The 23,758-nt window shown below is 43.6% G+C and overlaps 2 protein-coding genes across 3 annotated transcripts; both read left to right on the plus strand.

The window, feature by feature from the left end:
* The first annotated feature begins 524 nt into the window (after positions 1–524).
* Positions 525–3,496, plus strand: czib (CXXC motif containing zinc binding protein). Its single transcript, XM_028978638.1, has 8 exons — positions 525–574; positions 658–741; positions 852–908; positions 1,327–1,408; positions 1,483–1,514; positions 1,607–1,684; positions 2,947–3,012; positions 3,107–3,496. The coding sequence occupies exons 1-8, from the start codon at positions 569–571 to the stop codon at positions 3,182–3,184; spliced, it is 483 nt and encodes a 160-aa protein (XP_028834471.1). The 5' UTR covers positions 525–568; the 3' UTR covers positions 3,185–3,496.
* Positions 3,497–4,094: 598 nt separating this feature from the next.
* LOC114789332 (non-specific lipid-transfer protein-like) lies at positions 4,095–22,479 on the plus strand. 2 transcript variants are annotated; one of them, XM_028978636.1, is made up of 16 exons: positions 4,095–4,251; positions 5,436–5,490; positions 5,604–5,675; positions 6,427–6,558; positions 7,151–7,215; positions 7,298–7,424; positions 7,739–7,802; positions 7,883–7,969; positions 8,046–8,196; positions 8,306–8,453; positions 10,165–10,272; positions 15,735–15,888; positions 16,830–16,926; positions 17,326–17,455; positions 19,271–19,350; positions 21,983–22,479. In XM_028978636.1, the coding sequence occupies exons 1-16, from the start codon at positions 4,201–4,203 to the stop codon at positions 22,076–22,078; spliced, it is 1,617 nt and encodes a 538-aa protein (XP_028834469.1). In that variant the 5' UTR covers positions 4,095–4,200; the 3' UTR covers positions 22,079–22,479. The 2 variants fall into 2 exon arrangements, with proteins under 2 accessions (XP_028834469.1, XP_028834470.1); XM_028978637.1 differs by having other exon boundaries at positions 4,200–4,251; positions 5,436–5,503.
* Positions 22,480–23,758: the final 1,279 nt, after the last annotated feature.

A 23,758-nucleotide genomic window follows, 5' to 3' on the forward strand; every position in this document is an offset into this window, starting at 1 on the left:
TGGAGAACAATATTGTATTGCTGCTCAGAGTCTTTCTCTACACACCTCAAGTTGCTGTTTCATGGAAAGATTGTAGATTCAAGATTTTTTATTTATTTAGACTAGATTCAACTTTATTGCTATTACACAAGTACGGGGCAGCGAAATGCAGTTTTGGTGCAATAAGCAGCAAGTGCAGGATAAAGGTCAAATAAGTTATGGGTATACATAAGGTGAAATGTACAGGAAGAGACTGGATAATATTTACAGATGGATAAACAGTAGTATGTAGTAATATACAGTTAGTATTAACTATAAATATGAACAAAAAAGTGAATAATCAGAAATTTCTGCAGGGACATTACAGTGGGCGGGTTTAAAAATAGTGGCAGTAGTACAACTCGCAGTGAAATGCAAAAGGAGGAAATTCTGCAGCCATCGTTTTAGGCAAGTCGAGATTCGACCAAGTTTCCCCCAGCTTTGCGTGGGTCCTAATTCGCACCGCCCTGCGCGTCCGGCAGGGGGCGCACACACGGCCGGTCGCCACTGCGCATGCGCGCGTTCCACGCTAACCGCGGCTTGTTCCACGATGGTGGTGAGTGGGGTCGTGCCGCGGATGGGGAACGCCGCTTTCTTTTTGAACCCGCCCTGTGTAACGTCCCCCCGGTGTCCCTGCAGAAATTTGCGCTTCACTTCAAGGCCACGCTGGAGAACGTCACCAACGTGCGGCCGCTTGGCGACGACTTCCGCTGGTTTTTGAAGGTAAGCGCGCCACTATGCGCTGCTGCGAACGGTTATAAATCGATATAAACGCGGATATATACGGTCCTCTGGGTCGAAATCGGCTTTTATTCTTCTGTCTCTCTGCTCAGCTCAAGTGTGGAAACTGCGGGGAGGTTTCGGACAAATGGCAGTACGTGACGCCGATGGTGAGGACACGCTGATCTGGGAAGTAATAACGTGAGAAGCGGCGCCTGCCAAATGCCATATATGTAAATGTAAATGTAAGAAGACGCGAAGTGCGCATGTGCGGCGGTCTGGTGCATAGAGCTATAATACTCGGACCCCTCTGAGTTAAACATTTTACAGCATTTACCAGACGTCCTTATCCAGAGTAGTTACAGGGACAGTCCCCCCCCCCGGAGACACTCAGGGTTAAGTGTCTTACTCAGGGACGCGATGGGGTTTGAACCTGGCTCTTCTGGTTCATAGGCGAGTGTGTTACACACTAGGCCACTACCACCCCATATATACAACTTTTATGGTAGTAAGTGAGGTTTTAGTGATTTGTATTATGTTATATTTATGTGACTGGGTTCAGACATGAGTTTGATGGATCTTCTGCAGGACAGCGTGCCGCTGAAAGGAGGCCGGGGCAGCGCCAGCATGGTCCAGAAATGCAAGCTGTGCTCTCGGGAAAACTCCATAGGTAGGCTTCCGTGGTGACGCGCGCCGTTCCGCCGGCTGCGCGGACCTCCTAACGCCTGTCCCATGCGTCCGCAGATATCCTGAAGGACACGGTCACGCCGTATAACGTGAGTTGAGGCGCGGCAGCGATGCTCTCGCCTTCCCGCCCGTGCACTTTGCACACTGACCCCTCGGCTGTGTTGCTTCTGTGATTCCGAAGGCCGAGGACAGTGAGAAGTTCAAGCCCATGGTGCAGTTCGAATGCCGAGGCCTGGAACCTGTGGACTTCCAGCCGCAGGTAATGAATGGACCTGGGGAGGAAAGTGGTGGTGTTTTTTGCTGAATTGATTTGCAATGTGCAAAACGGTTTTATTCGACCATAGTAGGGCTGCAACTATCGAATATTTTTGGAATCGAGTAATCTGTCGATTTATTTTCATCGGATAAATCATACTTTTTTTTTAATCAATAGTGTGTTATGCAACATCAAAATCCTCTTAAAATGAGCAAGCAATTGGCTGTTATTCCTCACAAAAAAAGTTATCAACTCAACACTTTTATTGGATCAAAGCTTAAAACTAAGGCCATTTAATCAACCTTTCTGTGAAACATTCATGACGTACGTGGGGCAGTGGTGTCCTAGCGGTTAAGGAAGCGGCCCTGTAATCAGAAGGTTGCCGGTTCGAATCCCGATCCGCCAAGGTGCCACTGAGGTGCCACTGAGCAAAGCACCGTCCCCACACGCTGCTCCCCGGGCGCCTGTCATGGTGCCCACTGCTCACTCAGGGTGATGGTTAAATACCGAGGACAAATTTCACTGTGTGTGCTGTGCTGCTGTGTATCACATGTGACAATCACTTCACTTTTTTCACTTTTTTTTTTTTTACGTGAAAAAAAATCTGAAATTCACAAACATAGGTTAGCCTATTTGTCTTTAGTTTAAATTTAATATAAAATGGCAAAAAGGGGTGTTATAGCCTGTTATAGCCCATATGAGAATAAAAAAAATATATATATATAAAGGTACAAAATAGTAAGACGAAAATATAAATCAACAATTCAAGTATTACTAATAATGCAACTTAAACAATACAGTTCAGTTTCCAGTTGCATCCAGATGAGGTAGGTAGGCAGAACGTTTGTCTTTGTGCAATGTTATGTGCAAAATAGAAAGAATTTGTCTTAGTGCATGTGTGTGCAATGCATGTGCAAGTGGTTGTTACAATGCAAAAAGGTCATGGTGATGTACTGTGGGGAAATGCAAAAAAAACAAATGCTATAAACTTGCCCAAAAGTAAATCTATGTGCTAATGAATGTAAAACGAGTAGCAATTACTTTTCCGATGGATTTTGGAAAAAGCGGCCATTCAGTTTTCCTCTGACTGGTCCGAGGGTGCTAGTAGCCTAGTGCCTAGTAAATAAAATAAGAGCGTCTGATTAATGTCATGAAGTAAAATGTCCACAGCAATGGGGTCTCGCATCTTTGGACAGGAATGTATGAACAACCATATTTTGCTCTCCATTCATTTGTCCAAAATGTTGATCTGCTGAATCCAACAGGCTGGGTTTGCGGCAGAAGGCGCAGAATCCGGCACGAAGTTTCCTGAGGTCAACCTCTTGGAGAAAGTGAGTGGCTGAATCTGTTCTGCTTGTTGGTGTGTCAACAGAATTGTACCTCCTGGTCGCTGTTTTTAGTTAGAATTGTCACGTTTCGTTCCAGGACTGGACCGACTATGATGAGAACGCCAGCGAGTCGGTGGGCATCTATGAGGTCACACACCAGTTCGTTAAATGTTGACCCCAGAGGCCCGGCTGTTCTGTTCGAGTTGCAGAGGTCTTCTGTGGGTCATGTTTGGGTCATATCAGTCTGAACATCCAACCCACAAATAAAATATGGTTTTGTTCCACCTGTTAAATTGTTTAAATGCATTTTTTTCCCCAGTTTTTCTGTTGCATGAAATGTGATTATTTCAATTGTTCCAAAATGTTCCACTTGAGGTTCCTATATTTCATAGATATTTGTCTAATCTGCAACATATTTTACCATCTCTATTGAATACTTTCTGTATCTTTGAACATTTATTAAATGCATTATGGTCAAATAACTTCATAATTTTTTGCAAATGGTGTAACAGTGAAGGTCACCAATGCCTAAAAGCAATAGTCTACCGATGGAGAACAATATTGTATTGTTGTCTCTTTCTCTAGGAGATCATTATTTTACGGAGTTTGGAGAGACACTATGGTCGTAAGTGGGGTTTGAACCTGGGTCTTCTGGTTCATAGACGAGTGTATTAACCCACTAGGCTACTACCACCCTACACTATTAACACTTTCACATTGTTTTTTTTGTTTTTTTTGCAAGAGCTGAACGTCCCATCGCTAGCGTCATTGTCATTGTGAAGCAACGTCCTCTGTTTTTAACCCTTGGTGACAGTGGGCACCATGACAGGCGCCCGGGGAGCAGTGTGTGGGGACCGTGCCTTGCTATTCATGCTGCTCCATTAACTACATTTACAGCATCTACCAGACGCCTCTATCCAGAGCGACTTACAATTAGTAGTTACAGGGACAGTCCCCCACTGGAGACACTTAGTCTCTTGCTCAGGTAGTAACACAACGGTAGTAAGTGGGCACTTTAGCGGACCAACCTTCTTTAGAAGATTCTGCGCGAGCCTCAGACTCGCGTAGAATAAGCGGAACTGGCAACACGGGCCTGCGCCGCGCCTGCGCAGTAGAAGCGCGACCGGACGCCCAGGCAGCGCCGTCGCCCTGCGCCCTCCCGGACACGGCGGTGGCGTCTCAGCGGGGAACATGGCACCAGCGCACAGCCGAGTGTTTGTGGTTGGAGTTGGCATGACCAAGGTACGCAAACTCGAATCCCGCAGAATGGACGCCGGCGGCGGCCGGAGAGAACTCGGCTGTTAACGCGCCGGGGCGTCGTGCAGCCGGACAGAAATTAAGACAGAAGTCATCTTCTGACGGGACGTTAATATTTCAACTTTGAACTTTATCATCATCGTCGCAGCTAGTTGCATGCACACCGAGGTTATGCAGTTTACGCACAGTGTGAATATGACTACGTACACACAAACATATGCAAATATTCCTCCCGCTGAAGGACTTTACCTTTTATGTAATTTACCGAGTTTTTGGTAAATTGTCTGCATTTGGCGTTTATTTAATTTACCGAGTTTTTGTAAATTGGCTGCATTTGGCGTTTATTTAATTTTTGCTAAAGTTTTGCTAAATCGGCGCAAAGCCTATTTCCGCCTGCGATGTAAAACGTGAAACAATGAGACTGTATTCGATATATTTGTACAATATTGACCTATTCTGCGACTTCGTGTGACTAATTCAAAGTCCAGGTTCTTATTTACGTTGTTAGTAGGTGACGGTTCACAGGCGCCGCGCCCCCTTCTGGTCAGGAGGATAAATAACAGTTTAAAAAAATGAAAAAGTGAAGTGAAGTGATTGTCACATGTGATGCACAGCACATGGTGCACACAGTGAAATGTGTCCTCTGCATTTAACCATCACCCTGAGTGAGCAGTGGGCACCATGACAGGCGCCCGGGGAGCAGTGTGTGGGGACGGTGCTTTGCTCAGTGGCACCTCAGTGGCACCTTGGCAGATCGGGATTCGAACCGGCAACCTTCTGACTCCGGGGCGGTTTATTTAAACGCTAGGCCATCACTGCCCCTTGGGTGCGTTTGTCTATGTAGTTCAATGTTGTTCAACTTTATAAATGTATAAATAGACCATGTGTCCATTCCTACTCACTGAAGGTGCATGTGCAATAAGGTTTCTACTTCACACTTTAATGTAAATTTTGTATTAGATTTGTATTAAATTAGTATATGGCTTTTACACACAGTATTCAAGATACCTCTCTGGCTGAGGGATGGCACCTAATGTCGTTGTACCTGTTGCAATGACAATAAAGATATTCTGATTGTGATTCTGATTGTGTTGTAGAGACACGCCCAGCTTTGTGTGTGTGTGTGTGTGTGTGTGTTGCGTAATAAATGAAGTGGATCTTTTTTTCAGTTTGAGAAGCCGGGGGCAAGAGATGCAGATTACCCTGACATGGCGAAAGAAGCAGGTACAGTAAGTTGGTGAGAGGTCACCCGGGTGTAATTTACCCGTCCTGAAGCAGTTCCATGACTTGCTGAGTTCAACAGGACACACTGATAGTTTTGATTGCATTTATCTCAGGTGAAAGGGCCCTTGCAGATGCTGGAATCCCTTACTCTGCTATTAAACAAGCATGTGTGGGATATGTGTATGGTAGGTGCATTCAATAATTCCAACTTTTCATAAGCTTAGTAGTGAAATGACAATAACACCATTCTAGATCTGGAGTCACCACCAGTCCTGCACAGCTTAGATCTTTCCATGGTCCACCACACCTCATTCAACCCAAGAACTTGGACATAATGAGTACAGAAGTTGAATCAGGCGTGCTAAATGGAGGTTAACGTTACATCATTTCATATTGGTCCCCTAATTCTGTATCTGAAGTCTCTTGCTGAAATTCAGACTCGGTGCAGAATTACAGCCACTTTGAGATTTCCCAGGGCGCGCCGTTTCACCATCTGTAGCTAATGAGGAGGAGAGAGGCGGGACCAGGAGGAGAGAGGCCAATAGAAGTTGAGGGAACATTCGCGGAAATGACGTCATCAACACCATCCACCAACCACAATGTTTGGTACAGACAGGAAGTTGTGTTGACATTTTTTCAGAAAAAAATGTAATGAAAACAGAATGTTTTAGGGGCGGGGCATAGGAGGTAACCTTTCCCCTTATGATGTCATAAGGGGGACAAATTCCAGATCCGACCGTCTGAGCTGCCGCTTTTTGAACGGTGAAGTAAAATGAACCAAACGCTCTTCCCACCGACCGCCATTTCTGCAGGACCATAGACAGGCTGGGGGAACTCGAATTACATTTACAGCATTTAATTCATTTAATGTTAAATAAATTCACAAAGTTACATTTTCATAATAGAGGGACCTTTAAAACATTTTTCCGTCTCCAGGTGATTCCACCTGTGGACAGAGGGCTATCTACCACAGCTTGGGCCTGACCGGGATCCCCATCGTCAACGTGAACAACAACTGCTCCACCGGCTCCACGGCACTTTTCATGGCTCGCCAGCTGGTACAGGGAGGTGAGGAGATCTGGAGTCCTCTGGTCTTTGGTGTCCTTCTGTGATGGTTCTTATGTTTCAGGACGACATGAAGAAGCAGAATGCTGACCTGATGTGACTCGGTACAAGTGCTGAGGACGCTCTCAGGAACCTATTTAATAAAATGCTGTATATGTAAATAGTTTTTACATGTGTACGCACTTTGGCACGATTCAGATGATTTAAGTTCAGAATATACAGTCTTCTCGCAATTGTTTTAACTGCGTACAAATTATGATTGAAAATGTTCTACAATGTTCTATGTTAAATATTTTATAATGAAAAAGAGCTTAAAACAATACAAATAACACAACAAATGCTTTAAATGCTAAACAAACCTGTAATAAATGAAAAGCTTCTGTAAATGGAGCATCAGGCTTGAAGTGGGGCTTTGGGACAGAAGGCCGCAACTCGCCCGATGTCACCGTTTTTGATGCTGGGAACCTGCTGGATTTCTGGAATAGCCCAGCGAGGAGATACGCAGGAACAAGCCTTCAGTCCTTCAGACGCTGCACACTTCCGTCCACCATTAATTTGATATGGAATTTTTTGGTGATTTGTGGTGCTATTGTAGGTCTGGCTGACTGTGTCCTCGCCCTGGGCTTTGAGAAGATGGACAGGGGGTCCCTGTCTTCCAAGGTATGAGCAGAAGTTGCTTAATGCCATGCAGCCAGCTCTGAGTGTCTCTGCTCTTACGGGTGCCTGATTGTTTTGGGTGAAGTACATGGACCGAACCAACCCCATGGACAAGCACATGGAGGTCATGATCAACCGGTACGGGCTGGCAGCGGCACCAGCAGCGCCCCAGATGTTCGGCAACGCTGGCAGGGAGCACATGGAGAGATATGGTAGGCTGTCAGGGACAAGAACGTCATTTCTAAATCTTCTTCAGGGAGGACATGATGACAATTTCTCCAGAATCCAAAATGATTATTTAGTAGAAAATGAGGAACAGTTAAAAGTGCTTTTCTTGGGCGATGGTCCCTTCGTGTGGTGTTTCTCAAAGAATTTGTCGGGTGGGAGACACATCCTGGATTTAGATGAGACATCTTGACTGATGGCCCCCCTCAAAAAGTTAAAAGCTTCTGGGATCTTACTCTGGGATTATCAGTGTTGTATGTATGTATGTGGAAGGTTGAATTAACGTTCGGCTCGTTTCCAGGCACTAAACCGGAGCACTTTGCCAAAATCGCCTGGAAGAACCACAAGCACTCCACCAACAACCCGTACGTCTTCTGGGCCGCTCGCATGTTTTATGGCTCGTGACGTTTCAGATGGTACGAGGTGCGTTTCTGCTGTCTTCCAGCTACTCTCAGTTCCGCGATGAATACAGCCTGGATCAGGTTCTCGGCTCCAGGAGAGTCTTCCAGTTCCTCACCCTTCTGCAGTGCTGGTATGGCGCGTCCGCATTGGGTTTTCTGGCGAGAAACGGGTGCAGATTGAAATTCTACACAACTTTCCGTGCGCAGCCCCACATCCGACGGAGCTGGAGCGGCCATCTTGGCCAGCGAGGACTTTGTAAGGCGCTATGGCCTGGAGGACAAAGCGGTGGAGATCATCGCTCAGGAGATGGTTACTGACCTCTCCTCAACCTTCGAGGAGAACAGCTGCATAAAAATGGTGAGCCGCCATTCCCAGGCACCACCTCCGCTGAACTTTGCGTCGCATTATCAGCTTCCATTATCTGGCGGTTGAGGTAAGAGCTGTTCATGGCTGATCTTCTGCACAGGTGGGGTATGACATGACCCGAGTGGCGGCCCAAAAATGCTTCCAGAAGGCTGGACTGAGTCCGTCGGACGTCAACGTCATCGAGCTGCACGACTGCTTCTCAGCCAATGAGCTGATTACGTACGAAGCGCTTGGACTTTGTCCAGAGGGTCAGTGCGACTCCATCATTTGCTCTTCGCTGTCCTCCGTAGCCACATTTCATGCAGACACATGCACTGCTTTCCAAATCAATATTCAAATTATACACTTCTGTGCAAATGACCGTGAACCGTTAGAGAATGAACATTTTTATTATTTTGCACTACAGACTTTCAAAACAATTTATAACTTGTAATAAACTGGAAGTGGTCGTTTTTTTTTTTTGCGGCATTAGGAGGTCAAATTTATTGAAATCAAACGCTATTTCAATCGAAAAACATCAGCGAACACGACAGTTTGAAAATGAGTCTTGGTGTGTTTCTGCTTCTGAGGGTTGGTCGGTGGTTGAATAGAAGGTTCGTGCATGCCTGCAAGCCTCTGGAGGACCTACACCTTGACGTTCGGGGGTCTCCAGAAGCATCAGCAGCTGACTGCTGCTTTGTAACGGCATTTTAGCAGCTGCTCTGTTAATCCGATGTGTTCATCTGGCAGAAACTTCCTCGTTCCGGATCTATATCTTAACAGTATGGTCATAAAACTCAGGGTTTTCATACCTTGTCCAAGGCGTTAGTTTTTACTTTATTTCAACTCACCTGGCAAACTTAATGGCCGCAGGTTTCTGTGACCATGACCAGAAGAGCCCTGAGACACAATATAATCAATGAGTTTAAATGTGAAAAACAATCGTATAGATTTGCGTAATAATTTGGAACGTGGTGTAGAGGACGTCCATCAAGTGACACATATTTACATTTACAGCATTTATCAGACGCCCGTATCCAGAGCGACTTACAGTCAGTTGGTACAGGGACAGTCCCCCCCTGGAGACACTCAGGGTTGAGTTTTGTAAACTCAAAATCTATAGAAACCTAATGAGAATTGCTGGTGTCGTCCTCTTGTAAGTCGCTTTGGAGTAAAGTAAAGTAAAGTAATATTCAAAATGTGGACTGGATGAAGATGCATTCATCACAGCAGGAATATTTCAGTCAAATTTGGAATTTATTTTAAGGACCGTGCTTTTTGTCAATAATTCTTGACGTTAATTATGTTACTTAGCCGATATTTAAAGGGTTCTGTTATCGAAGGAAACATGATCTTATTCGGATGTTATGCTGTGCTATTTGCTCACATGGAGAAGACCTCAACAGGTTCACGGTTAAACATAAGATTAAAAAATTCTATCAACAAAACTCATAAGCAGCTTTGGCCATTTCTGTATATCCTGCCCTCTGACATATTTTGACATCTGTGCCAATAATTTGAATGGTTTTGTGTAAAACCATCGTTTCATAACTAGTGAGCATCTTGAATTTAGAAAGCCAGCCACGCCTCTACGCTCGAAATCTCGTCCAGATGATAAGGGTGGACGGTTTCCTTCCCAGGTCCATGATTATTGGAATGTCTAAACTCAGCGTTGCTTGCGGCAGAAATGTGAAGTTTTTCCTGTCCGGTTTAATGCGGCGCTGTGGTCGTGATCGAGAAAAACGATTGGCTGCCTTTCCTGTGCTCCCTGCACGTCAGACACACCCACCTTCAAGCGCCGATGCAACGTGTAGCTGCTTTAATATAATGACTCAATTGCAAAATGTACCATTTTTTGTCATTGGGTGGCTTCTAATTTAGTGTTAAAAACTAAAATGTCAGGATTGTGAGAAATGTGGAGGACCTGTATTGTCCCGCACGTCTAAACAGGTTTTTGAACCTTTTGTCCTCCGTTCCCAGGTAAGGCTGGAGAGCTGATTGACCTGGGACACAACACCTATGGAGGGAAGTGGGTGGTGAACCCCAGCGGAGGCCTGATCTCTAAAGGACATCCGCTTGGTGCCACAGGTAGGCGTTCTCGCTCGTTCGCAGATAAACCAGCATTCCCAACTCAGAAGAATTGTCTGTGTCCAGACACGGCCACCAGGGGTCAGTACAGCGCAGCTCTGGTCACTCCTGGTAAAAGCCGGCGATATTTTTATTCATCTGTTCGTCATTAGGGCCGACGCGTGGAGGGCGGGGCCGCTAGTCCAGAGAGAATTCGCCTCATGTCGTGACGGTGGACCTACGGCTTAATCACGGCAGGGGCTTCGGCCATCTGAAAGCGTTTCTGCAACCGTGTCGTAGATCAATATTGCACGAGGTAGCTGCTAAATCCTTGTTCGTCTGTCCGTACACGGGGGGGAATTCCAGACTTCAGTAATTCGTTTTCTCCTCCACGCACACGAGCTGCACCAAGCGGGGGTTCCAGAAAGCAGCAGGGTGAAAGATGCGCCGCTGACCTGCAGGGAAGGTCTTTACTGTTAAGTCTCTGATCCCATTGCCATAATGTCCACAGCAAAAAGCCCATTAGGCAAACAGGATAAAATGCTTTAGTGCTTTGGAAGCGCGGAGGAGATGGCCCTCCTCGGGTTAGTGGATGGTGAGGTTAGAGGACCACAGGCTCTGAAGAAAGGGCTACGTTGGTAAAACAAACCAAAAAATGGAACTAAATTAGTCCTCATAGAATGCTGTGGGGTATTTATGTTTTTTTTTTTTTTTTAAATGTGCAAAAAGTCCTCGTGTTTGTTTATGTAAAAGATGCTTTTATGTCATTCATGCACATGTGGTGCTTACCAGATTAACACTGTGTACATCACACCATATAATAAATGCAAGAATTACAGCTTTAAATGTTCATTGACCAGCATGGCAAGAAAAGAGATTATTTCTTAAATTATGGAGGATACAGCTAAGCACCACTCGGAAGTCTGAGACCGGAAAATGAGGAATGAAGGGAGCGGCACTAATCACACGGGGTCCTGAACTAGATATTAAAATTCAAATGAAGGGCCCAGTAGAATAAGTCTTAAAAGAAGACACTGACTTCAAAAATAATATGGCCTTGCATGTCCAGTTGATGAGGAACGACACCAGGAAAATTACAGTACGGATTCTGCACATCCAGACCTAATAAATATGAATGCATAAACGGGCATCTTGTGAAGATCTGTTAACTACCGTAAATTCCAGACTGTAGAGCTCTCCTATGTAGGCCACGCCTAGAAATTTTAGATAAATATTATAATATATAATATAATATATAATACAGGAAAAATGCCGGGAATATCCACAACTACATAGATATCTTTTTTTTTTTCAGAACAGTGCTTGTAAGGGTACTAAAGTTCTCTTCTTCAGTATCGGTATTGAACAGCCTGAAGGTATATTACTTTGTCACGCACCTTCTCTGCAAACAGGAACAGCGGGAAAAGCAAACATCATTGATCAGAATCGCCATCGTCCTCTCGTGCTCTCGAGCTCGATTCCCTTCTTCCACAGCCAGGCTGAGTGCTTTTAACCTGAAAGTCGCATCATGTGCATTTCTTCCTGTCTTTCCCATGATGAAGGTCTGTGCACGAAGCCCAAAATGGCTGATCTGAAGAATTAAGTGTGAGTTTGCTGAACGCGCTTCGTTGGTCCAGTGTGACCTGTTGGGTAATTTCATTGGTCTGATATGACGAGGTTAAATGCGTTTACGTCTAGAAGAATCTATTAATAGATTTTCCTTCCCCTCTAGTATTGAAAATAGCCTAGAGTACCACCCTTAGTATTGATATCAAGCTTGAAATGTCAGTATCGTGACCAGCCTCACTTTCACCTTCACGCCTACCTCTGTTTATTAAATTGCACTTTTTTTGCTAATTGGACTTAAAGAGCAATAAAGATGTTCAGAAATGTTTTTATGTATGTATATGTAAATTCAAAATAATAGTTTTTCCCAGCCCTAATCTGCATGCCTTTATTATTACTGTATTGTTTGTGTGATGCCAACTTTCTACATTATCTTGTGCCTTTTTTGTCTTTTTTTTTTTTTTTTTTTTTTGTCAATGAGATATTTCAAGGACAACAAAAAAACTGACATTAAAACACAAAACTATAAGAATCCTTAATCTCCCTGGCAACCTTGTGCAGCTCCACAGCCTTTTGTGGCTTGTATGTACCGTCCTTGTCAGTAAATTGGACTTTTAGGCGGATTGAAATTTGATTTGTTCTTTTTTTAATTATTTTAAAATTAATCTCTACATTAATCACAGTATTATATTAATCGCTGTTTGCATAGTCATTATAATCCCGTAACCTTAATTCACATTTTTTGTTTGGTTTTGTAGAGTACGGCTCACGCCAAGGCTTCTGTAGAACAATTAGAACTTGAACCGACGCCTCTGACAGAACTGATCCTGCGCATCGACACTCTATTATTCTGTATTCCGTGTCACATTCCCATCAGCCCTCGGAGCGGCTTGGACTCACGCCGCCCTGTTAAAGCAGCGAGGCGAAATATTATGACTAAAAGCTGCCTGGATGTATTTTACGGCCAATTATCATTATGGATGCGGCTGGTGTAGAGCAGCAGGATTGATTTCCCACATCACCAGTCAGGGTGGGTGTATAATCAGTCAGGTGCTGGCGTTCTCTTATTCTATATTCCATTCTGTCATACATCAGGCAATCATGGGACAAACTGTCATGTGTTTAAAAGGTTAATTGGTAAAGATTTACACGTTTTTTCATTGACTAAGATGGAATGAGCGTCGAAAAAACATGTTTACAATTCATAACCTCACACATGATGACATGAAAACCAAACAGCAATAGAACCCCGCATGGGCTGCCTTGTCATCTTAATGATAATGATGACGCATAAAAACCCTGTCTGTGTGTTTTATAGTCAGTGCTATAATTACCCCATAAAAACCACATTTGAAAATGATTGGTTACTCTCCTGACACGCCCACCACAGCAGACACACCCACCACCATCGCTTAGTCAACAGCACTTAGATGCGTGGTAGGTGTTTCCCAGCAGAACATTGAACATTGTTCAGAACATCACTCAGCGTCACAGTCTGGTCGCTCAGGTCCTGACGCTTGTCCATTGGTCCTCCTGTATCCACCAGATGCCAACCAGGTGGGCGATTGCTGCTGTTGAACTTATGAAATTATGGGCTGTTCGTATAAAGTTTGGAAAATCACGGACTTGTTTGAATGCAGCGCATGTTCACTTCACCTGACAGCAGAGGTGCATCGCACTTCATTAACAGGCTGCTGTTGCCTAGCAACATATTTGGGGGTTTTGGGGGTTAATTTTGTCAAAGTTTGTTATAAATAAATATATTTTAAATTAGTCTGAAAACGCAAGGTTTCTGCGATGCAGACGTTTCATGCAAAGCGAATACAATGTGGAGGTCTGGTTGCAGGACATCCTGCTCAGCTGCTGAACAAAGGAATGCAATAAATGGTCTTCAGTTGAACCACATAAATCATGCACATGCATGTACATGCTTTCTGTGTGGTGTTGGGAGGCCTCAAGCATCTACCACAGGCTAGATTCCTGCCAGTTAGTTGAAGGTATCAACTGGCTGCCTGGAACCATCAGGAAAATTGCCTCTGAGATGTGGAGCCACCTTAGGTCTTGCTGCAGTTTTAATACTTTTACATGTTTTCCAGGTCACTTAAATATATTTTCAGCAATAACATGTTGGCACTTCGTTATTTGCAGTTTCCTGTTGGACATGTCTTGTCCCAGTTCTCCACAACTGGTGGTCAACTCTGTTAAATGGATATAACCCTGATGCAGGGGCAGTGGTGGCCTAGCGGTTAAGGAAGTGGCCCCGTAATCAGAAGGTTGAAGGTTCGAATCCCGATCCGCCAAGGTACCACTGAGGTGCCACTGAGCAAAGCACCGTCCCCACACACTGCTCCCCGGGCGCCTGTCATGGTGCCCACTGCTCACTCAGGGTGATGGGTTAAATGCAGAGGACAAATTTCACTGTGTGCACCGTGTGCTGTGCTGCTGTGTATCACATGTGACAATCACTTCACTTTAACCTGTGTTATACGTGTTATATACATATTCGTGGTAGTGGTGGGGGGGGTGGTAGTGTCCTAGCGGGTAAAACACTCGCCTCTGAACCACAAGAACCAGACGTCCCAGGTTCAAATCCCGCTTACAACCATCGTGTCCCAGTGCAAGTGTCTCCAGGGGGACTGTCTCTGTCACTACTGACTGTAAGGCGCTCTGGATAATGGTGTCTGGTAAATGCCATAAATTCCAAATAATGATATTGGAAATGGTTATGTCCTAAAATGTTTTAGTAGTACATACAATATGTGTCCTTTATTTTATAAATGATATTACATGTTTATTCCAAAGACAAAATGCTTTATCAGAAGGCATTTATTTCCTATATAATTTTTTTTTTATTGTAAAGTTAATTAAATGATCTTGTTTCTAATACAACATTGATAAAATATTTAAATACTCTTCATGCTTCATTATAATACTAAACATTTGCCTGGCAAAGTTGGCAAAGTACAAGCAGTCAGCTGCAAAAAATACAATTTTAAATACAAATGCAATCACTTCGAGTTTCATAGCAAAGACTTTAAATTTCCCTGCAAATTTCCTGGCAAGACTAAAAAAAATTCCTACCAGGCTTCTCAAGAATGAGTGATATATATGAATTAGGGCCCCAAACGATTATTTTTTTAACGATTAATCTAGTGATTAGATTTATGATTCATTTAACAATAAATATTTTACAAAGTGGGTTTGATTTGATTCTCGATTATTTAATATATTTTCCAGTAATGTATCCATTTATATATTCTAATTTAGATATCGGCATGAAAAACATTAATTTCTTTAAATAAAATATGCTGCAAAATGATCAGTGGAATATGAACACTGGTGTTAATGTTTCTGAGATTTTTTTTTTTACTTTTAATCAAAATAATTTAATCTGCGTCATAGGGCTCATGACATTCTAACCAGTTGTTTTTATGAGACTTTTATAAGACTGTAATAATATTTAACAGTGCCTTGTTCAGTTGTAGGTCACAGCCAAAGTCAGTGTTACATGCTATAAGTCTACATGGTCTTAGATACTGGTTTGTACTGTAGATATTAGAAACAAGAATGCTAATACCTATAGAACTTCATATTTAATTAATGAAAATGTCAAATTCAGCCAGTTTGCCTTACACTAAACCGTGTTTAATGCCTTTTACTTGTCTGATTTATAACTATTCAAAGGTAGTGAGGTACTAAGAATTTTCATTTCCTGGCAAATGAATGTAACTTTTGAGAATACCTTTTTGGAGCAATTGAAAGAATACAATAAAATTGGGGGCTAAAATCTTGTTTTCCTGCTTTTCTTAAGATCCAGCGCGTTTTTGTTTTTCGTGTCCATGTTGAGTCGCGGGGACGGCCCTGATTCGCATGTCCACTGTGGGAAATAATCGCCTCTGTCGTGCCCGACTGCTCAGGTCTGGCTCAGTGTGCCGAGCTGTGCTGGCAGCTGCGGGGCGTGGCCGGAAGGAGGCAGGTCCCGGGGGCAAAGGTCGCGCTGCAGCACAACATCGGTCTGGGAGGCGCGGTGGTGGTCACTCTCTACAGGATGGGCTTCCCTCAGGACACCAGGTTGGGACCCTCTTAACTGCTTATTAACCTCGTTATTCACTAGAATAATGCAATCAGACTTTTTACCAAATCTAAGTACTGTGATTTATTCCTCATTTCTGCTTGTGGCTGCAGTCTAATTTCTATTAAACTCTCTAAGGACTAATTATGTGAATTGGAAATGGAAACGGTATGGAGCCTGTAGTTTGGGATGATTTCATGAGTAAATATGAAAAGGGTGGTAGTAGCCTAGCGGGTAACACACTCGCCTATGAACCAGAAGACCCAGGTTCAAATCCCACTTACTACCATCGTGTCCCTGAGCAGGACACTTAACCCCGAGTGTCTCCAGGAGGGGACTGTCCCTGTAACTACTGACTGTAAGTCACTCCGGATAAGGGCGTCTGGTAAATGCTGTAAATGTAAATAACTGATTCATGCGCATTCACACCGCCAGTACGCAGCCAGTCAACTGGCATTCTGCCGATGGACCGTATGGACGTTGCGTTTCTACCTATCGAATGTGGCCCGCCGTTAATCATTGGCAGAAGTCAAGGTTGTCCTGTATGATCAGGAACATAGATTTATATTAGTGCCGCGCTGCACCGGGTTCTGTGCCATAGTCCAACGGTCTGAACTCAGACGACCAATAGACACGCAGAAGCTCTGACTGTTGTCCTCTGTTCATCACTCTTGTGGACTTACTACCACTGTGTCCCTGAGCAGGACACTTAACCCTGAGTGTCTCCAGAGGGACTGTCCCTGTAAGTCCCTCTGGTGTCTCAGCTCATTCCTGCTTTTTCAGCCTTGTTGCCAGTTTAATGCACATTTCAACACAATCTTTGGTTTAATAATTTTCGTTTGTTTGATTATTGTTCGATTTGAACCTTCCGCCTTGTACACCTTCATGTGCAGTAATGTTATGAACCGGGTCGTGTGGTTTTGTTTCTATCCCCCGCAAGGCGAGCGATCGCGGCGCTGCCCACCAGCGCGAGCAACGACCTGAAGACCTTCAAGTCCTACGCCGTCTTTAATGAGATTTCTAAACGACTGGAACAGGTACCTACTGCTGGGCGTGAACCCTGACTCTTGACCTTTCAACTCTCAGCTCACAGCTGTGGAGAAATTGCTCCGGTGGGGTAATAATGGCACTCAGTACAGCACGTGGCATGGATTTTTACACCGGCGCCAGCCTCTATTACGCCGCCTGTAGACAGATGGTGACTAAATGTCATTAATAAATAAAGGAATGCACACAAGTTCTTCTTTTCTTCACTTTTTCTCTGCCCTGGACTGTACTTCCTGTTTGTTAGTGTTCATGCCATAGTTCTTTATTCTAGTTCTGTACATCTGGGATTATAAAGTGTCCGGCCAGAGCATCAGCATGATGCACGCACAGAGAAAACTTTGAATGACATACAGATGAATAGAAATGCTGACTGTGACGGTCCTTCTCAGGAGGGCGAGGGCTTTGTGAAGAAGATCGGTGGCATTTTCGCTTTCAAGGTGAAGGATGGACCAGGAGGGAAGGAGGCGCTTTGGGTCGTGGATGTGAAGAACGGCAAAGGATCTGTGGACAACGACGCCAGTAAGACACTCCTGATACCTGTAGACCTATCAAATCCAAGATGGCTTTTATTGTCACCTCACTTGTCACTGGTACACAGGGAAAGTGCATGTGAGGTGAAATTCTTGCGTTTTTTTTTTCTAAATTTGTGACGTGACTGAAGTGAGGTGACACAACATAACAGCTGGTCATGTGACGCTAACTACAGGGTGGGGCATTTATATGGATCCACCTTAATAAAATGGGAACGGTTGGTGATATTAACGTCCTGTTTGTGGCACATTAGTATATGTGAGGGGGCAAACTGTTCAAGATGGGTGGTGACCATAGTGGCCATTTTGTCAGCCATCTTGGATTCAACTTTTGTTTTTTCAATAGGAAGAGGGTCATGTGACATCAAATTTATTGGTAATTTCACAAGAAAAACAATGGTGTGCTTGGTTTTAACTTAACTTTATTCTTTCATGAGTTATTTTCTGACCACTTATAAAATATGTTCAATGTCACCAACCATTCCCATTTTATTAAGGTGTACCCATATAAATGCTGTTAAACCCTGTATAACAAAATATGTCATGTAATATTTCTGACAAATAAAAACGAGACTAAATATGGTTTACAAAAATTAAATCTAATCTTAAATGTCTTTTCATTAATGAAAACAAGACGAGATCGCGTTATTATTATTATTATTATTATGCAGTATTTCTGTTTCCTGTGACTCCCGTGTTGTTGCGAAGATGACATCACTTCCTCAATATGCATTCATGGCATAATTTAGTTTTGGAGATACTTGTGGTGGGTTATCAGATGGGAGAAAATGTCACACGTTCCTTACAATGAAGTAGAAAAGATGACAGAACGTGTGTCGAAAAACAGGAATGGATGTCGAGGGTTCTTCAGTCTATAAAGTAACAATAATATAATAAGAAGAAAACCTTGTTTTCATTATGAAATGGGTCTGACTAAATGAAATTGTTGGTTTTGTCTGTTCTACTTGGTACTTGTACTATATTGACTGGGTTAAATAAAATTGCATTTCTTAAAGAGACTAAAATACAATTTTCATTTACTAAAACTAGACTAAAATATTCATGGATAATTTGGACTAAAATAAAACTAAAATACTCAGACGTTTAGTTGTCTGAACCTTGACTGGAATTTAAATGAGTCTGGACGTGACTGAGACTAATAAAGACTAAAATGAAGACTGGATTAAAACCAAAATTAAAAACCAACATACGTAAAAGTCTCCATGCAGTTAAGCGTGCGAAAGTGTAATCACGTGCAAATGTCCTGAAAAAGGTCAAACTGTGCTGGGTCACGCTGTACGCAAGGAAAAATGACATCTGCACGTCAAAGGTCCAATACAGCAAATTGGCGTTCGGATAATTCCATTTAAAGACCGCGCTGACTCAGAGCGAGCCCTCCGAGTTCTCCGGCGGTACGCAAGCTCGCGCTGCTTTTTTGATGATAAAAGCTCTCGAGCCAAGGTCACCTTCAGGAGGAAAACCGACCGGAGGCCGGAGTGGATTAATGGCAGATATATTCCGTTATTTTTTTCCGTTTGAGCCCAGACTACTTTCTGCTCACAGCACCATGCCAGTCCGTCTCTGGTTTTTATTTTCAACCAGAGTGGGTCGGAATAAAAGGTGAACATTGTGAATAACAAACATCTTTTAGTGAAATTCATCAGCTTTCTAAAAGCCCAACCTGGACATTTTATAAACGGCATGACATTAAACGAAAAACCGTACGGAACATTTTAAGCCTACAAAAGAACATTCTGCATAGAACTAGATCTAGTGTTAATATAGATCTGTCCTCCTGTCACAGATAAGAAGGCAGACTGCACCATCTCCATGTCTGATGAGGACCTGCTGGCCTTGATGATGGGGAAGATGAATCCTCAGACGGTAAGTGGGTGACCGGATCCCGCGAAGTCCAAAAAACGTTACCTGGACCGGGACTCTGTACCATCTGGTTCTATTTGTGTGTTCCTGCCATACTGCTGCATGAAAGCTGAAATGAATTCTCTGAAAAAGGCCAACCAGCAATGTTCAGGTCAGGAACAGGTCGGATTTATGGCCTCCTAAGTTGCCAGGTAGAGAATAACGTCACCTTCTGCCATTTCTGTAGCAGTCCTGTCATTCAGCAGAGTGCCTCAAGATAAAATAGTGTAATCCCAGTGCCGTCTCCAGCGTGTTTCCACAACGTTCATATTTAATCCCGGCCATCTGTAATACCGCTGAAGATGACGTGGTGCCATATGGAGCTTCGCATGTTTTATTGGATTCATGATTCCGTCTCATCAGAACTCCTCTTTATATTAGTCTGTTTTTTAATTTTTTATGAACCTTCTGTTCCATTAGACACGAATGTTTTACATTGTTCTTTTTTTTCTGGACTGGATCAACGCAATTCCTTATTTTGGCCCAGTATGTAGGCCACTAAATCAGATTTGACCGGGTGTCTTAGTTGGGTTTGCTCCGAGCTGTTCATGGAGGATTAAAAACTCTGAAGCCCTCATGCTGCCTTCCCCAACAATGTTCTGTATAACCAATAATTATTCTCTATAATACATCATTCTGTCATTCTTGAACCAGTTTGCATGCTGGGAACTTCACCTCATCTTGATGTTTAGTACTCAAATAAAAGGAAATCGAGTCAACTAGCAAGCAGCAACTTCTTGTTTTCATCTGTATGCTGGAGAGGAGCAATAACTACCTATTCAGCACTTTTTGTTCGTGTGTAATTATTTTTGACACCCAGAAGATGAAAGTCTGGGCACACCCTACTTCCTCATTCTGTGACACGCCCAGGGTCTATAGAGTCTATCTATTCTCTTTTCTCCTCTGTTCTTCTCAGCTTTCTACACTCCTAATAGCCCACAAACATGACCACGCCCACTACCAACACCAACATGCAGGTTACCAGGCGCTTTAATTCCAGCGTTCTGATGGGGGAACTGGTGAATTAGTGAACATTAGTGACCACGCCCACTACCGACACCAACATGCAGGTTATCAGGCGCTTTAATTCCAGCGTTCTGATGGGGGAACTGGTGAATTAGTGAACATTAGTGACCACGCCCACTACCAACACCAACATGCAGGTTATCAGGCGCTTTAATTCCAGCGTTCTGATGGGGGAACTGGTGAATTAGTGAACATTAGTGACCACGCCCACTACCAACACCAACATGCAGGTTACCAGGCGCTTTAATTCCAGCGTTCTGATGGGTGAACTGGTGAATTAGTGAACATTAGTGACCACGCCCACTACCAACACCAACATGCAGGTTACCAGGCGCTTTAATTCCAGCGTTCTGATAGGTGAACTGGTGAATTAGTGAACATTAGTGACCACGCCCACTACCAACACCAACATGCAGGTTATCAGGCGCTTTAATTCCAGCGTTCTGATGGGGGAACTGGTGAATTAGTGAACATTAGTGACCACGCCCACTACCAACATGCAGGTTGTCAGGCGCTTTAATTCCAGCGTTCTGATAGGTGAACTGGTGAATTAGTGAACATTAGTGACCACGCCCACTACCAACATGCAGGTTACCAGGCGCTTTAATTCCAGCGTTCTGATGGTGGAACTGGTGAATTAGTGAACATTAGTGACCACGCCCACTACCGACACCAACATGCAGGTTATCAGGCGCTTTAATTCCAGCGTTCTGATGGGGGAACTGGTGAATTAGTGAACATTAGTGACCACGCCCACTACCAACACCAACATGCAGGTTACCAGGCGCTTTAATTCCAGCGTTCTGATGGGGGAACTGGTGAATTAGTGAACATTAGTGACCACGCCCACTACCGACACCAACATGCAGGTTATCAGGCGCTTTAATTCCAGCGTTCTAATGGGTGAACTGGTGAATTAGTGAACATTAGTGACCACGCCCACTACCAACATCAACATGCAGGTTGTCAGGCGCTTTAATTCCAGCGTTCTGATAGGTGAACTGGTGAATTAGTGAACATTAGTGACCACGCCCACTACCAACATGCAGGTTATCAGGCGCTTTAATTCTAGCGTTCTGATGGTGGAACTGGTGAATTAATGAACATTAGTTACCACGCTCTTTATGTGTAATATATTGGCCAGATAATACAGCCCAGAGTCCCAGGTTCTGTTTTGTTTATTAAATGGAGAAGTATGGCTACTTGCAGCCAATAATGATGCCACAGTTAAAATCTTTTCATGTTTCCACCTTGTGTGTTTGGTGTTATGATCGTGCTTTTCATCCTCATTGAATTTTATGGTGATAAGAGCCTGAACGAAATGATAGACCTCCATTCTTCTTCTGAATCCATTCACACACTTCATTAGTGTTGACCTCCAGCATTAAACAACCAAATGAAGGGTCTCGTTATCTGAGACTCGAGCAGAGGCTCTGAGCTGCATGCTGATCAGAGCCTCACACACACACACACACACACACAGACAGACTATTTCTCTCTCTCTGTGTATCTGTATATGTACTAAAACAGAAGAGTAATACATTTTTTTCCCTCATAATTCTCTTGCAAGGCATTTTTCCAAGGAAAGCTGAAAATAACCGGCAACATGGGGATGGCCATGAAGCTGCAGAACCTGCAGGTGACTGCAGGCAAAGCCAAGCTGTGAAGGGACTGTGGCCAGCGGCTTCCTCCTCGCCCCTTTTCCAACCTACCCTGATCCCCGACTGCAGCCTCTTCAGCGGCACTGAGGCTCGTTCATTTCCAGAAAAGTTTTTAATGTCCACGTTTCCCCGTCTCTAACATTAACAAAAAGTCAATGAGTTGGGCGTAACAAGTCATTAATGTGTAATCAAGCACATAATTTGGTGGTGCATATTTGAACGTAGATGGAGATGATTTATGTATCTAAGAACGGCTGTTTCCAGTACAGATGACATGAAGGATTAAGAATTTGTCTTGACCTTGTGAGACAAGGATATTAAGTTTTTTTTTTTTTTTATTAAATGAGTGTCTTCGATTAATGGAATTGATTATTTTAATGAATAAAGCTTATATTAAAAAATCCCACATGATTGACCTTGTGTACATCGTTGCATGGCTTTGGGATGCATATTGTCCTTCAGCACACAGCGTGGAAGTGTAATGCAGGAGAGGCATAGCTTCTGGGTGCATGAAGCGACCAGAACGTGAAACACAAAACCATAGCAGGCAGAAAAACAATTAGGAAGAATTTCCATTAAGCATTAGTTGCCATAATGTCTCTCATCCTGGAACGTCTGCAACAGGTGGTGGCTCCAACTGGCCAAGTTCTCCAGGACTTAGTAAGGATGTGGCTCTAAGAGCGACTTCCTGGCCTGGGAATGAGAAAAATCTACTGAAACGCTGTTTCTTGCCCAATTAAGTGGTCTAGACTCCAAATAATAAGACTTTAAGTGTCTTATTTATAATGAAAGTTATTTAGTTGCTGCAATAATGCCTGAATGAATCGTCTCTGACGTCAGGAGAAGCTGCAAAACTTCACTGGAACTTGCAGAGACAATTTATTCGCTCATTACGCCTCTTTGTTGCACCTGCTTCATAATGAGAATAATAAAGATCCGTTTGTATCTTGAATTTCCTTCCTTTGTCTCCACAGCCGAGAGCACCCTGTTCTCCTCCACTTCAGACTCCGCATTGAAAACGGGAGACACTTCATCTGTCGTTCCATCAATCGTAACAATTAAAATAATGTTCTGCGGGGGAACGCGGCTCCTTCAGAGTCTGAGATATCACGTTTAGTATTTTACATCCCATTTTACTCTCTGAAGGTCACGCCACCTTTGAAGGCCGTCTTGTCACACATCGGTTGAATGGTTGTAGCAGTGGCCTCGATCTGAAGTGCTCAGTGGGAGAACCTGCTGAACCTCATTACGTTCTGAAAACGGCAGCCTTGAGGAAGAATTCCAGCTCTTCTCGCCTTTTTCATTTCACAGAACGTCCATCTTTTCCAGTTTTATTTGAAAGTGTATTCTCATCGGAGCCTTTCTGAGTAGAAGTCATTTATGTTGGGCAGCAGGTCCTAATTACAGTGCTTCATGCCTAAAAGCCCACCGGGGGAACGTCACGTGCATGGGTCCATTAGACAGGAAGCTCGATGTGATGAAAGAAAGCGCTTCAAAAACTGACGCAGAACCGGGTGAAAGCGGAAGTTCTAATTCAAATAGTTTGTCTTTGGTCGGTTTTTTGCCGTGCTGTGCATGTAAACCTCCACTTTCTTATTTCATCACCTGCAATTGTTTACTTTTTTTTCAATTGCAAGTAAAATTGATTCAGCTGTGATTATTTGAATGCTTATGAATATATGAAT

This window comes from Denticeps clupeoides, chromosome 4 (genome assembly GCF_900700375.1).
Source record: "Denticeps clupeoides chromosome 4, fDenClu1.1, whole genome shotgun sequence".
Taxonomy (NCBI): domain Eukaryota; kingdom Metazoa; phylum Chordata; class Actinopteri; order Clupeiformes; family Denticipitidae; genus Denticeps; species Denticeps clupeoides.